Source organism: Cyclopterus lumpus, chromosome 19 (assembly GCF_009769545.1).
Source record: "Cyclopterus lumpus isolate fCycLum1 chromosome 19, fCycLum1.pri, whole genome shotgun sequence".
Taxonomy (NCBI): Eukaryota; Metazoa; Chordata; class Actinopteri; order Perciformes; family Cyclopteridae; genus Cyclopterus; species Cyclopterus lumpus.
Genome location: NC_046984.1, coordinates 12,701,781 through 12,717,139, shown reverse-complemented (window position 1 = coordinate 12,717,139; position 15,359 = coordinate 12,701,781). Strand labels below are relative to the sequence as shown.

Below are 15,359 nucleotides of genomic sequence, written 5' to 3'. Positions count from 1 at the left end.
AATAGAGAGCAGTAAGACTGAATCGTTTCTTTATCGTACAATTCATGATCACAAATGGAAACGTTTTTTTTCTTCTTTTTTAGCAAGTGTTTTTACGAGAGAATCCACTTTTGAAATAGATTTCCCATGTGTAGTTTCTGTAATGTTGTGGAATAAAGTGACTTTGAATAATTCTCTCTTTGGTTGAGCAACAAACAAACAAACTTGGAGCCGTTCCACACAGAACAATAACAACTCCTAGGATATGGCAACAATATGGTATATTCATTCAGATGCAGGTACATTACCATAGAAGCATTACAAATCGTTACAAATCCAGCATTCAAAATTATATTATATATATATATATATTCATTTGTATATATATATATATATATATTCATATTTATGTATATTTATAAGTAGATCTGCAGCAGTCTTATGAGCCATCAAAAGTCACTCATGATGCAGAGTATATTATTATATTATACATACAGCAGTATACAAGCAGTTGCATGCAAGGGTGAAGCTCATTTTAAACACTGTAAACACTGTTTAGCAGTTTAATCTACATTAATGCATTATATTCTAGTAGCAGATCATGTAATATATATATATATATATATATATATATATATATATATATATATATATAAAATATTCATCTGAAAGTAAGTAGGAACTCTATCTGTTACATAGAGTAAAAATAAGGAAAGTGTTCAACATCTGTGAAAAAAAAAAATGTAGCCCACATTTTTAGATCATTTTACTGTCCAAGGCTTCCACGGTTGCTTCCATCCCCCTCCTCCTCCTCCTCCTCCTCCTCCTCCTCGGCAGGCCTGGGTCTCGTGGACCTCCAGGCCTGCAACCCCGCCTCTTCACCAGCCGTTTTACTCCTCTACCCCCCTCAGCCCCCACTGCAGCCAGCATGCGTGCCAGCCGGTAGTAGCAGGTACTTCAATACCCAGAGGGCCCATTCGCGCAGCAAATAAGTTGCTCATGGTTTTGCACATGTATGACTTGGATTTCAGAGTCCAATATCTACATTTTTCTGTGGTTTATGGTCTCATTGGCGTGCTAATTGGCAAAGAGTCTGTTTTTTGATATTCGGACAGATAAATGTGTTTTGTACCTGGGAGGTAAAGGGTTGCAAAAGAGATCTATTCTCTGTATGAAGCATGGCATTTATTTGTGGATCATTTTTACAGATTTATTTTGTTCTATCATGTGTTGTTTTTATTTTGCATTGAGAAAGACCTTTCAGTTGTGGTGCAGTGTACTAAACCAAACCACTTGGGGTTTTCTACCAGATGCATACATTCTACATCTTCATTTTTTATTTAACTCGGTAACATTTTAAATGAAATTAAAATGTATTTTTCAAGAGACACTTGGCCAAGAAGAGACCATAAAAACATTGTTACAACAATAAATACAAACTGCCACATACTACAAAGGCGTATAGAATATATCCACGATTTTCCAATATTTAGTATTAGAAAAATACTAATCTCTAGACTCCACCAGTCTGTGAAGTGACTTAGTGACGCGCTTTTCATGAAACGAGTGCAATGCAAAATTAATTTGGATTATCATGATAAAAAAAAGTGTTCCTTTAGACAGTCAAGAGATTATAAAGGTAACAACATGGACAACATTTTTTGTGGTGTTATGGTGCATTTCGTAGACTAGTTCCTCATTAAAGCTCCGTTGGGAGAAGATTTTTTTCTTCCCCCTTTGAGTCCAAGTGGCCCTCACAGCTGACAATATAACGGGGGCCTCTCGTACCCCGGCCCCTGTGCAGATTGGGGTTACGTGCTGTTTTGTCCAAACGTCCCCGTGGCCAGCGAGGACAACCCAACCGTCACTCTCAATTACGGAGCTGAATATCTGCAGCCGGACGGGTGACGCCGAGGGGCCGCTGTGCTCGGACTCACAGAGGAAGAGAGGGGCTGCCATATTAGACAAGTTAGAACTGTGTAATGAGGACACATTTTTATGTGACCAGTATTCAGTTGGCAGCAGCTGTTATCTTGTTTTTAGTTCCACTGTTAGGGAGGCGGACTCATCAGTATCAGGTTTAATAAATGACACTGTATACGTTCTCTGAAAGTGTCTCTAAACTAAAGTGAAAATGGAGTTGTGCTGACTGACTTGCGGTGGTGATGAGTGATGATGTCTAAAGTGACATGTTTTCGTGGTGAAATGGCTGTCATATAACTGCAGTATCTGGTTTGCATTCTGAAAATTGAACACTAAAAGCAGAGATTAAAATAAAAATTAAACAAAGCACATTTACTCAAGTAATGTATTTAAGTACAGTTTTGAGGGAGTTGTACTTATTCTTCATCTTCATGACATTTCAGAGGGAAACATTGTACTTTTTACTTGACTACAGCTATTTTAAATATAAAATCATTTAAATATGACAAATGTGCATGGATTTAACTAACAAACAGTATATATGTAGGTCAAATTAGTTTAATCTCTGCATGCTACATCATTAAATGTATCAGTAATAATATCCAAGCAATTGTATATATCTAATAACACTCTCAAAGGGGCAAATCAGAGTGATTAATAATTTTGCATGTACATTTTCATGATGATACTTAATCTAAGCAAGCAGACTTCTGAATGCTGAACTTTTTCTTTTCCAATACTACATTGCTGATCTGAAGACTTCTTCCATATTTTTTTAATGCTATAGTCACGAGTTTAAAACTGGAAAGCACTGATGAAGTGTTTTTTTCTTTGTTGCATTTCATTTTGTCTCTTCAGGTCGGGATATGGCCAACACAACCTTACCTGGATACCCCCCTCACGTTCCCCCCACAGGTCAGGGCAGCTACCCGACCTCAACGCTCGCTGGAATGGTTCCTGGTAAGTGAGAGACCACGTCGGCGCTTCATATCGTCTTTAAGGGTCTGTTTAACAGGTTAGACCTCAAAAAGAGAGCGAAGAGACTTTAGAGTCATATCACACAGAGGGGGTAAATATTGACCTGCAGAGCAAGATGTGCACACATTTCCACATTAGTTCTGAGTGTGTGATTGGATTAGACAGGCTGAATAAGTGATCAGTCGCTCTCCCTTCCTTCCTGATTTCCTCTCGGCCTTTTGGGCTCATTATCTTCCCGCGTTGCCGTTCGCACTGGCCGTCGATAAACAGCACTACCAGCCCTCCCCAGCCTCTGTGCTCCAGAGCATATCCCCTTCCCCTCTTCTACTTAACCTGCAGTTCAGGTTCACGGCAAACAGTTAAGGGTCAAAAGGCAGAGAGGCATGGGAGCCCGGTAAATATTCAAATCGCTGTCTCTCTGAGGAGGTCAGGCTTGTGTTTCCCTGCCAGGGATGCAGTTTTGGTGCTGAGTTTGTATGCTTTTTCAGCTCCAGGATCACCACACACATTTCAGCCAAACCACAGCCGGCATTTTGCTTCGATGTGATTAAACCACATGGATGGGGAAACCAGTGGAGTGTGTCCTGTGTTTGCATGTCATTTAGCAATCACACAACCCATCACCGGCTCTGGCTGCTCCTCTGTTCTCTTTTATGAAGGGCTGCGATGACGAGTTTGCTTATCACCTCGACCAAGAGGGTTTATTAACTGTGCCATTTGTTTTAGTCTGTTAGTTAGCAGGTAATTTTCACAAAACTTTATTTTACGTCATTAAAGCATTAAAATGAAGTCATGAGTGTCAGTTAACCAAAATTACAAAGAAACATTCATTAATTAAACATTAATGATGGCTTATTTTCCTACCACTTCCATACAAAGGTGAATTTAATGTTGTTCCCGGTGTTCACAGCATTGAAAAAGTTTGATTTTTTTTGTGATTTGGGTGAACTAATCCTTTCCATATTTTTTGTTAATTTAAAACACTTAATTCAATAAAAAATACAAATCTACCACATGTATCCCATGATGCTTTGTGATTAGGTGTATTTTGATGCACATGTTTTCTAGATATTTTATATTATTAAATTATTAATTCAGATTGGCCTTTGAGTCTACATATGCTTTGGCACACAATAGGCATGTACTCTTTGAGTGCTTTCTAGTTTTTTCTTCTGCTTCTGTTATGAAAGGCTATTTTGAAAATAGAGACTTTACATTCTTTGAAATGCGTCTGTAAACAGTTGAATCCATTTAACAGCTTTCAGTAAAAAACCGAGGAAGATGTGGGAGCACCCTCTGGCAGTGCAGTCTGAATTTACTTTGGGATTTTGAGGAAAATAACTGTTAAATCATTTTGGTTTAAAAAGTGTCAAGTCAAATATACTTTTACTTCCCATTTGTTCTTATATGGCACAAAACAAAAGATGAGGGCCTTAATCCCATGGCTTGTGGTTTTGTGTTACAACCCATTCATCCTACACACAACCACTAAGATTTAGTGACAGGCACAAAACACTGTTAAAGCAAAGCCATTTCTCACCAGCTTCATAAAAAAATCTAGCCTTTATTGTCTCGTAAAAGAAAGAAACATGTTGAACCAACAGCAGTGCTCACTGACATGCTCCAAGTTAGTTCCCCTGCAATGAAATTCTGTCACACCAAACACCAGAGCTCATACTGGAGAGGGTTCAGATTGGAGATGTTAAAAATCCCTCCAAGAAAGGCTGCAGGATTTATTGCAGCATATCAAAAATGTATGCATGAAACTGTTTATTACCACTCTGTATTTATTGGACTGGCTTGGAATATGGTGGAGGAAGAAGAATGGCTAGATATCCATAAATGGGACAGGGAAAGCCGCCTTCAGTGTCGCATCCTGTATTGTTCAGTGTTGCATAACTTAAGTGAAATGAAAAAGAAATAAATTACTTGCTTGACTGATCGCACATCGATGACTATCATTTTCCCCCTCAAATTGCATCCTGTTTTGAATGACGAGAAATGACTGCATGTGAAAGGGGTAATGGTTTGATGCATTGAAATGCTAATTGATTTGTTGTTTTGTTTTGCAGGGAGTGAGTTTTCGGGGAACCCCTACAGTCACCCACAGTACACAACCTACAATGACGCCTGGCGATTCAGCAACCCAGCATTACTAAGTGAGTAAAGAGAGAGAAAGGGGATTAATTGTCCGTTTGCTAAACAGTGATTGTAGCCTTAGCAACTGTTACCAGGCACAGCATCTTTGGATTTCTACCATTGAAATAGCACGAGAGCAGAACAGACAATGAACGGTTTGCTGGGGTCATTCGACTAGTTCAAAAGAATACTGCGCTCAGCACTGTGCATTGGCCTTAGATATAGAAAGTATAAGCCCGCAATGGCAGAGGTACACATAAAGATGGCCGCCACTCTGACCATCATGCTATGTTGATTTGAATGAGAATGTCCGTTCTACTCATTTCATTTCTATGATTTCTCCACGTGCCAAAACAATGTGCAAGGGGCTATAAGAAGAGCGATACCCTCTGCCATTTAAGAGTTTGGAGGGTGTTGTCTTTTTTTTCTAGGCTCTCCAAAACCGAATAACACAAGAGAAAAAGTATAAGGACTGGATTAAACTGTATTCATCTCATCTGCTCGATTCAGAGCAACAATCATTAGCATGCCCTGCAAACTAGCTTACTATTTACGCCGCGTTCCCACCGGACACGGAAGAGCTGCTGGCGTCCTTATGGCGTCCTTATGGCGCCCGTGTAAACCAATTGGGCTGTTGAAAATAAAATAACGGTCCAATCTTTCATTTTTACTCATCATACTAAAACATACTAGGCTAACTGCCTGCGGAACACGGCTGTTTCTTTATTTCCATGACTTCTACATGGATCGTGAGAATGATGACTCTTTATTGTGGACATGCAGCTTTAGTTTCAGTCTTCTTCTTTAAAACCAGTTTGCTGGAAACATTTAAATGGGTCAGGTAGAGATGACATTGTTAGCCAAATCATGAACTTAACGTTAGCTTAATTAACTTGCTAACTATGGCAGAGAAAAAGGTTAACCTTTCTTTTGTCTACATCTGTCTGAAATCAAGGACTACCGGCATACATGTGCCTCCGTCGTCATTGTAAACGGCATTGTGTGCCCCTGAAAGGGAGGAAAGCTTGACACCGATAGTAGCAGTAACTAAGGGGAGGGGGGGGGTTGGCAACGGTCAATTAACTATTAACATGTTCAGTAAAAGAGCTTTTCAGTCTGCAATAATGTGTCAAACAGCTTATTAACAATGAAACTACTAATAATGATGATACATTTGGTGAATGGCATTTTGTTGTTGTTTCAAATGGTCCGTTCTTCTGTTAACTTTCAGGTTCCCCTTATTATTATAGTGCGGCATCGAGAGGCTCCGCCCCTCCCACTGCTGCCACTGCCTATGACCGTCACTAGTTACCATGGAAACCAAATCAACCTGCAGGACCATGGCCTTAGCCTCCATATTGCCCCGGTGTGAGCGGCATGGTCCACTGGACACTGAGCAACTGCGCATAAAATGTTCCTGGCTCACACAATGAGAAACCTTTTTTGGGAGGGGGACTCCAGACGACTTCTCTCTTCGCAGCTTCTTTGGACACTCAAAGCCAAAAAACAAATAAAAAAATAAAAACTACAAGAAGATCATCAGAGACACTATACACACAAAAACACCAAACAATGAAAACTGCTAATTACAGTAAAAAAAAAATAAAAAATGAAAAAGACTAAAAACAAAAATAACCGAATTTATTTCCCCTCCCCCCAGTGACAGTCACGCAGTCTCATCCCATCACGGATCAATACTGTACATTCCTTTTCTTGGCGGCTCTCAGCAGGGACGCTGTCCGGAGCTTAAAATGTAGCAGCAGCCTTTTTTTTCCACCTCGTTTCCATTCGTCTCCCACTCCGATTCAGATGGCAGCGCAGTGAGATCAGAGGAGATTAGCAGCAGGCACATGCAGGCTGTGGCAGGCTAACGTTGTTTTTATCCATCTGAACAGTCGACGACCAAACATCCAGCATGAGTAAATCGATCGCTTTTGATGCCATGAGAAGATTAGGACATGTTCTCTGTGATACACAATCAAGATGTAAAAATGAAAATGAAATAAATAAAGAAACATCCGTTTTTGAAAATAGAGGGAGCCGTGAAAATATATCACCATGGTCCGCTATTTGCAAGATTTCAAGAAACTAGTAGATATATTCTTAAAATGATTTTTTTATTTCATTTTTATAATTCGTAACGACTTAACTGCGGACTGCTTGGCTAGTGTGTTGCTGTTTCTTATTTGTCGGGATACAAAAGGTCATCAGGCAAAACCTTTTGGTGTGTTTTTTGTTCATTTTGCACTATGTTGGAGGTTTGCAACACTGGAGCGTTATTATGCAGAAAAAATGATGATGCATATATTTGCTTTATTTCATGAAACTGACTGTGAGTCTATTAAGTCTCAGTCTAAAAAGGCACTTACAGTTTCACAGTTTTTCCGGTAATTTAAGGCCCATCATGTCACTGCCTTGACGTGCACTACTTTATTCTCACAGCTTACATTTTTATTTAAGTTGATTAAGTCTTTGGCATTCAACCACAGACAAGGATATAACAGCCATCCCAGTTCAAACCAGAAATATTTGTCTAGTTTGATACCAGACACATCTGATTCTGACAACTCCAATAACGTCAAAGAGCAGGGCGAAGATTTCAGCTAAATGCCTTAAACATGTTCCCCCCGAACGTCAGCTCCATCACATGTTTCAGGCCAAGTTGTTTCTCTGAATCCAGCTGGAATGATGGTTTCTTCATCTGTCAAGTGAATGTATTTGCATTTGCCAAAGACTTAGTTCTTGTTCATGTTTATTTACAGGCCGCCTATATGCATCATGAGAGCAGTATTATTATTATTATTATTATTATTATTATTATTATTATTATTATTAGGAAATACCCTTGTTGTTCATGAGAAAAAGTATATGTATAAATTCTATGCAGTGCAGAGATGGTCATCATATGCATATTCAGCTGTAAACCTAAAGGTAGGTGGAGTTTATTTAATTGTTATGTTATTTACAAATGGTTCATTTTGTAGAAGGATTTTTTTGTGTGTGATGTGAAGACACTTCTCTGTAAATACAGTAAGAAAAAATGTCTTTCATGTTCATGGGTATTATCACTTTCATTATGCCGGTCTCACTTGTACAATAATAAAAGTGTCTGAAATCTTTTACGCAAAAGTGGCTGCATGGTGTTTGTGACCATCTGGAGTAGAACTGAAACAATTGATTGGCAACCTTCCTGATAATTGATGAATTAGTTATTCTTTAAGGAAAATGTGCTGGTTTCAACTTCTCAAGTTTGAGGATTTGTTGCTTATGATTGGAAATAAAATATCCTCGGGTTTTGGTGGGACGAAATCGCAACTTGGAAACATCGGCTTGGAAACACTTAATAAATGTTCCTTAACCCAATTGTGGAAAGTAACCAAGTATATTTACTATGTATGTACTTTACTTAAGTTTAATTTCCCGGAGGGAAAGAATCTACTTTTTTCTCAATCTATTGAACAATTAAAGTTGCAGTTAAACATTTCACATAGAAAACAGTTCATAAAATATGATGCCTTGGTGCACGATGCAAAGTCAAAATGCTACTTACCCCCAAAAAAGAATTGTACGAATAGTATTAAAAGTAATAACCTGATTCCAGCTGCTTTAAATTATCATCATCAGAGAAAACCTAATTTCAGGCTGATACTATTACAAAAATATAAACACAACAAATCAAGCCACAGAATAATACCTTCATAGTGATCTTTACAAAAAGGTCCCAAAATGTCCCGACAGGAGAAAGACCCATCTTCTAAACTGCCTTTTAATCTATTGAGCATTGACTATTCAAACAATCTAGAGCATATTGAGCTTTAGCTGTCTTGCATTGCCTCAAAATGTTTCTCATAATAACTGAAAATGCACATTTTGCTAAGTTTTGTATTTAAGATCTTTTCCCGAATAAACAGGAGTCTAAAATAACTTTTGACCCAGTATTCTCTCATGAAAGTCCATCCCATATAAAAGGAAAGATCCTTCATTCTGCAAAAGTTATAATTGTAGATGAACACTTGAAATGTCTTTATTATTGCCTATACATCTACATTCATTACAGTGTGCATAGCTTTTATATACAGCTTGTAAATGCATAACAATGTGTTCAAAGGAAGTGTGACCATGTCAACACACACATTTGACGTTTACAAATGATGGAGACGAAATAACTTCAAAATAACGTTTTCAAAAGTTGAAATAAACAATGGCGGAATGAATTCGGGAACTTAATGAGACTATTTTGAAAATGAATGTATTTATTTTTTCGAGTGTAAAGATCACACGGTGCACAGAGCGGGCTACAGTGAGAATGCCTCTAAATGTTTTCTCCATGATTCGGATCACTGAGCAGCACATAAAGTGTTTAACCTCTCCTCGCTTTGTAAAGCAGAATTAATTTTTCTAGCAGTGTGCCTGAATTCAATTTGTGCTAAGTTGCAGGGAGAGATTTATGCATGAAATCCCTCTTAGAGCTTATTTCACTCTTTCTTTACTCCGTAATCCCTCCGCTGCTGCCGCCTTGTATGACTTAGTTATATCATTATTGATTTACAACAAGTGGACACTGTCCTGATTAGCGCTGTACGATTTGCAAAGGATTTGGACTGCGGGAGCGCGAGATAAAGCAGCATGTACTTCTGAAATGATGTCAGACAGAACGAGAATGCATAATACAGTTGTTGAGCTTTCCAGTTAATTCAGACAGGCATTTCTTGGTCCAAACACCATTTTTTTTATCTTGTTTTAATGGAAGAAACGTGAGTTTGGCTTTGTGGTCCCGCATGGATAGTGGTAACATCATATAAACTGAAAAGAATATGAAGTTTCCATCATTGTATTGCATATTTTCCTCAAAATTTCAACAATGTAAAAATAAAAAATAAGCTCCTTTAGACATCCAATGCTGAACTGTTTTTTGGTGCTCTCTGGGGCCTCTGGGTCCACAAGGAGAGACCCCCTTTTTGCTTTGTAATTCAATTTCTCTGCCTGTTGTTTATTTCATAGCTCCCCTGTGAAGCATCAAAAGTGGATGTTCTGTCAGACCCTAACTGTCGTATATGTATGTCATTCACAGCCCTTGTTATAGGAGGAGGGGCGGAAAAAGGAGCTTGACTCGTTCCTCTCCCCAGCTGAGAATTCCCAGAAGCAGAATTATTTTATTTAGATGGAAACTTTTTTGTCACTTTCCTGTCTAAATTGGCATATCTGGCTCTCTCCTCTGAAACCAATAAACTGTGAACCTTGGATGTATCTGTCAATCAAGCTCAAATTGAATGCAGCATACCAGATGACAACAGCATAGTCTGTAAAATAAATAAATATATATTATTTACTCTATAAATATAAGAGTGTTGGGATGATGTGATTGGTCTTCGCTCATGAAACTTCAGTTTATTTAAAAGATCCACAGCGAAATCACAAAAAGACTATTTAAGTGTGAGCTCACAACCTATAAATAAACTTAAAATATTAGGTAAAAACGAGTTCAGCAATCAAGTTGATGCACAAGTGCTGAAATCTTGATTTACTGCACATTTTACACATGAAAAACGTTGCTATGCAACTTTGATTAGTCTTCTTTTTCATCTCAACTGTTTGCAAACTCTGACATTAATGATATTACTCCTCATTGGAAAAGCAGTAATTATCTTAATGTCTCAACCTCAATCTGTAGATTGCTTCATGGGGAAGTTGAGTAATTATGTCTCAAAAGTTGCACAACAACCACAACAACAACAACAAAAAATGACATATTGAACGATTTATGATCCGTTACTGTACATCGTGGAAAAAAAAAAGAAACAGAAAAGAAAACGTGTTGTAGCTCCACATGTGGTAAGATGTGTATTGAAGTAAAGCTCTGACAGCAATAAGAAACCACTCCTCTTTCAGGTATAACAGTGAACCTCCTCATGCATAGCTTCAAACCACAGTGTCGGATCCAACTGTTGACCTTTCGAGCCGCTCCGCACTAATACATGCTGACTGAACACTCTCTCTGTGCGATTTGTACAGTGGTTCTATGAATATGCCGCAGCAAACTGAATTATAATTTGGTTACTGGTGTGTCAAATGTACAATAAATCCTCAGGATGTTATCATTTGCAGTGACACACCAAGACGAGGGGGGGGAGAAAATATGAAAATGCATTTCACGTCTTTATATCCGAGTGGTGGTTTGGACGTTATGAAAAGAGGGAATGGATCTGCTGCTTTATGTGCTGTATCTAATTGGATATGGCAATATATAATACGATTCTCCAGTATCCATCAATTCCTGCGTTAGACCTGTTTGTATGGCCGTGTCACTGGGGCAGCCTAGCTTGTTATGATGCCTGAGCAGCAATTATGAGGTAATTTTTGACTCTTGCTGTGTGAGGCCATCCAGAGGATACTTGAGGGGAGGTTCCTAATGAGTGAGCATTGATTGATTGGACCTAATAAGTGCGCTGCTTGACTGAAAGTGAGTGTGAGAAATAAAAGGGGGGGGGGGGGGGGGGGCAGAGGGGTTTGGGCGACATGATATTTCCAAATGAAGCAAATGACTGGCTATTAGATTTGTTAGCGTATAGGTGAGCGCAACACCTCTGCCAAAACGAGGCTAGCTGCCTTGCTGGCTGAGCCCAGCGCCAAATCTCATTTACCCTTCACCAGTAAATAATTACCCTAATGGCTATTGTGTGATACATGATGCAATTAAAGCCTAACTCTCTTCGTGAACGTGTCAGGTCCCAAATAACAGGCGCTGGTGGTCCCGGGCTAAATGGGGCTTGCTACCTGACTGGCCAGTAATGAGGATATCCTCCAAAGCAGACAGAAGAGCTCCCTAATCAGCTGGATCTGTCAGCCAGGCGTGTTTGTTTGCAACCGGGGGAGCTGGGAAATATTCAGAGAGAAGTGAGGAATGAAAGCAGAATGTGATGCAGGCTTTTCCTGTTAGCAGAAGAGGGAATAATAGGAGCGGGTGGAAGAGAGGGCAGAATCATCAACCCCCATCCACCCCCACCCCCCTCCTCCTCTTCCCCCCTGTAACCCCAGCTTCTCCTGCATCTCCCCTCACCCCTCGCCTCCCCCCATCACCACCACCACCACACTCCCAACACCCCAGTCACTGTCAGGCCAAACACATGATGAATTGCCCTGTCAACAGAATTCATTCAGGGACCAATTAATTCAGCAGAAATGAACTAGAGCCATCAGTCGCTGAAAAACTCAGAGCAAAGAGAGCAAAGTAGCTCTCTTTGGAAGAAAGAGAGACAGTGTGTGTGCGTGAGGGAGAGAGAGAGAGAGAGAGGGAGAATGAGAAAGAGGGTGCCAAGGGAGTGCAGTGGAAGTTAGCCTGACAGGAATTGGTCATTTAATGCTTTAGCGCACTGGAGACAGCCCCTGTCATAGAGGAAGCCATGACAGGACTCCCCTGGTACTTTATTTATTAATTATCCAGAGCAGCAAGGGGCATTTAACTGTCTCACTCCAGGCCTGTCAACTCGACTTCTTGTCATTTCCTCTCCATAAACAGGTCCTTTGGAATCAAAGCTGAAGAACATGTAATTATTCGCAGAGCAGACAAATATTTGTGTTGTGACGGCTGTTGCGTTTTGGAAATAAATAAATAAATGAAAATCAATTGTCATGCTCAGGGTTGTTCAGAAGCGTGGTCCCGCGGTGAAAAATGAAACACTCGATTGCCGTCGAGGAAACAATATTTGGCCTTGTGTTACGTCAGCTGATCAGCTGTCAGCAGTGAAAGGGGATTCAGGTGACTTCCACAAAAACAACACAAACACTCCTCTGAGAATACATTCTCCTGTTAGTAATAATGCCTCTGACACAGTGGGTTTTTTTTTATATTCTTGTTGTTCTTGCGTTAGTATACGTTGTGGGCAGTTCAGTCAAAGGGTGAGGCCTGGAGAGGTAAGTACAGTATTTCACAATTAAAAATAAAAGTCTGACAAATAAAAATGGTTTTATGTGGTGGAATTGAGTTACTTTCTTATTTTCCACCAGGGTGATTCTTTGGATTCATCTTGTGACCCCTTGTTAGGTTCTCAACCCATATGTTGGGAACCACTTACCCAAAACTTGCTCAAAATTACAAAACACTATCAAAGCAAGTTAGCAAACACACTAGTTGTTTAGATTTTGTCTGAAACCAGTCCACCAGGCCTCTGTCCCAGTGAAACCAGTCCACCAGGCCTCTGACCTGCACTCTTCAAAGTGTTCCAACATGTTGAGTTGAATGAAGCTCCACAGTCACAGGCAGAAAGTCCTCCACACACGATTAAGATAAAAGTAAGTTCCTAAATGCAGAAATCACCTGCAACCTTTTTGAACTGTTCCTCATTTTATTGCATTTAGAATCTGTAACGGATGTAACTTGAAATGCATCAGTACCTTTTATTTAAAAAAAAGAAGAAAAAAAGAAATAGCATACATTTTTTTAAAGACTTTGTTAAAGTTTAAAGTTTAAATGTAATTTGTCACATCCATCCTTGCCTTTCAGTAATGGGACATTAATCCCCATATTGTAATAACCCAACAATGCAGTGGGGGTTAACTAATAGTGTTGAGAAAATGAGGCCATATGGAACCACTGATCTATTTGGACAAGATCTTTAAAAAATTTAGTAGTTAAATAATTATAGACATTTTTGGCCTCAATCGATTAAAGGTGGTAAAAAACCTGTCATTGTCCAGCATGTATGCATCTAGTATTATATTTAATACTATATTCTATATTTTCACCTCAACAAAGGGACTCATTGAAATTCTCCTACACCTCACTGTTCATTTTCAGCTTTACTTCTCTGATCTCCTTCTTACATTATCTCCTTCAGAGTCACAAACCATTGACTTCTTAACTACGAGTCGAATTCTAATGATCTGTGAACTGTGGCTTATTCTTGCATCAAATGTAAGTCACTTTGTATGAAAGCTAATCTGTGAAAAGACCGACCGACCAAGCTGTTACGGGACAGTGTTTCCTTTCTAAATGTGGAGCCCGGGTTTAGTCTGAAAGAAAGCTGCTTTCAGGGATGATGTCAGCTCAAGGTGCACAGGTGCTTAAACAAGAATGCTAGCCGGATCTTTCCATATACAAAAACACACTTTTTTGCAAAAGAATAATAAAAAAATGAAAAGAAAACACACACAATAAGGAGTTCCCCAGAAGGTAACATTGAAACTGTTGTCTTTCTCCGGCTGATATGGTTCTGTTTGCTCTGCGGGAAACTTAATGAGTCTGTGGTTGACCTATTCAGTCAAAGGTTTGATCTTTTCCTATTGTGTCGTGTCGAACAGGTGCTAAATATTTGATGGAACCTTTTCTTTTCGCACATCATGCATCCCGGTGTAACAGGAGGATGAAGTGGCAGCTGGGTAGCTGCTTATGCCATCAGGTATTCCTTACCAAGAAAAACACCACAACTCGCAGCAGAACAACAACTTCCCCGTTATATAGAAACATAGAAACTTAAAAGTACAAAGAAACTTCGGCTTCGTGTTCAAGGATTTGTCATCCAGTCCTCCCGTCGTCGCGGGAAAGTCACGACACTTTGAATAAACACCTCGTGGTAAGTTGATCGTCACAAAAGTAGAGTCACAACCCTAAACAGAGAGCAGCACCTCTCTGAGAGCGGATCTTTTCTGCAAGTTTGAAACAAAGGCGATGAAATCCAGAAGAAGCCAGGAATAAGGAGAAGTGCTGCAGAATATAATTAATTAAATGAGACTAATTAGGAACATGAGAGCAGGTGCCAGGCTATGGGCTGACAGCACAGACAGCCAGACAACAGGAAGGGGAAAAAAAACTATGGGTAAGGGGTGTAACGTGACAAGAGGAGGGACAAAGCAACTTTCTGTGTTTTGTCACATGAAACCTCTAAGGAATATATATGTGACAGAAACTGTAGACCCAGACGCCATGGGGGTCTTTCCCTTTGTTTCAGACAGATTTTCATTTCGCCAATTTAAGGTTGATGTAAGCAAGAGATTTTCCTCATTATTTCCGCCGGTGGAATGAAAAAAAAAAAAAATAAAAAATTGTACGACTGAGGGACTCGTATATGAACATGTGCAGTAGCTCACCAGAGGCAGTGAGAGATGTTGTGCATTTAGCAGTACTATGTATATAAATGTAAGCGCACGGCTTCTATCGCACACTGCACAGCCTCTGGTGTAAGAAAGTATTCCAGCATTATGGATCCCCCAGAACTCAATGTTATCTTACGGATATCAAGCCCCCTAACATCACATACAGTTACATGAAGCATTCTGTGACATTAATAGTGCACAAGATAGAAGAAAAACGCTGTTTCTGCCACAAAAAGCACCTCTCGTGCCTC

The 15,359-nt window shown here is 39.5% G+C and overlaps 1 protein-coding gene across 3 annotated transcripts in view; it reads left to right on the top strand.

The window, feature by feature from the left end:
• The window catches only part of LOC117748620 (paired box protein Pax-2a-like), a 28,169-nt gene extending 21,778 nt beyond the window's left edge, over positions 1–6,391 (top strand). For 2 of the 3 annotated variants that reach the window (XM_034558561.1, XM_034558560.1), the window contains exons 8-11: positions 2,052–2,057; positions 2,761–2,862; positions 4,953–5,039; positions 6,251–6,327. In XM_034558561.1, coding sequence (XP_034414452.1) covers positions 2,052–2,057; positions 2,761–2,862; positions 4,953–5,039; positions 6,251–6,327 — 272 coding nt within the window. Of the gene's footprint in view, positions 1–2,051; positions 2,058–2,760; positions 2,863–4,952; positions 5,040–6,250 lie in introns of all 3 variants that reach the window. The other variant, XM_034558559.1, reaches the window with a different exon arrangement.
• The last annotated feature ends 8,968 nt before the right edge of the window (positions 6,392–15,359 follow it).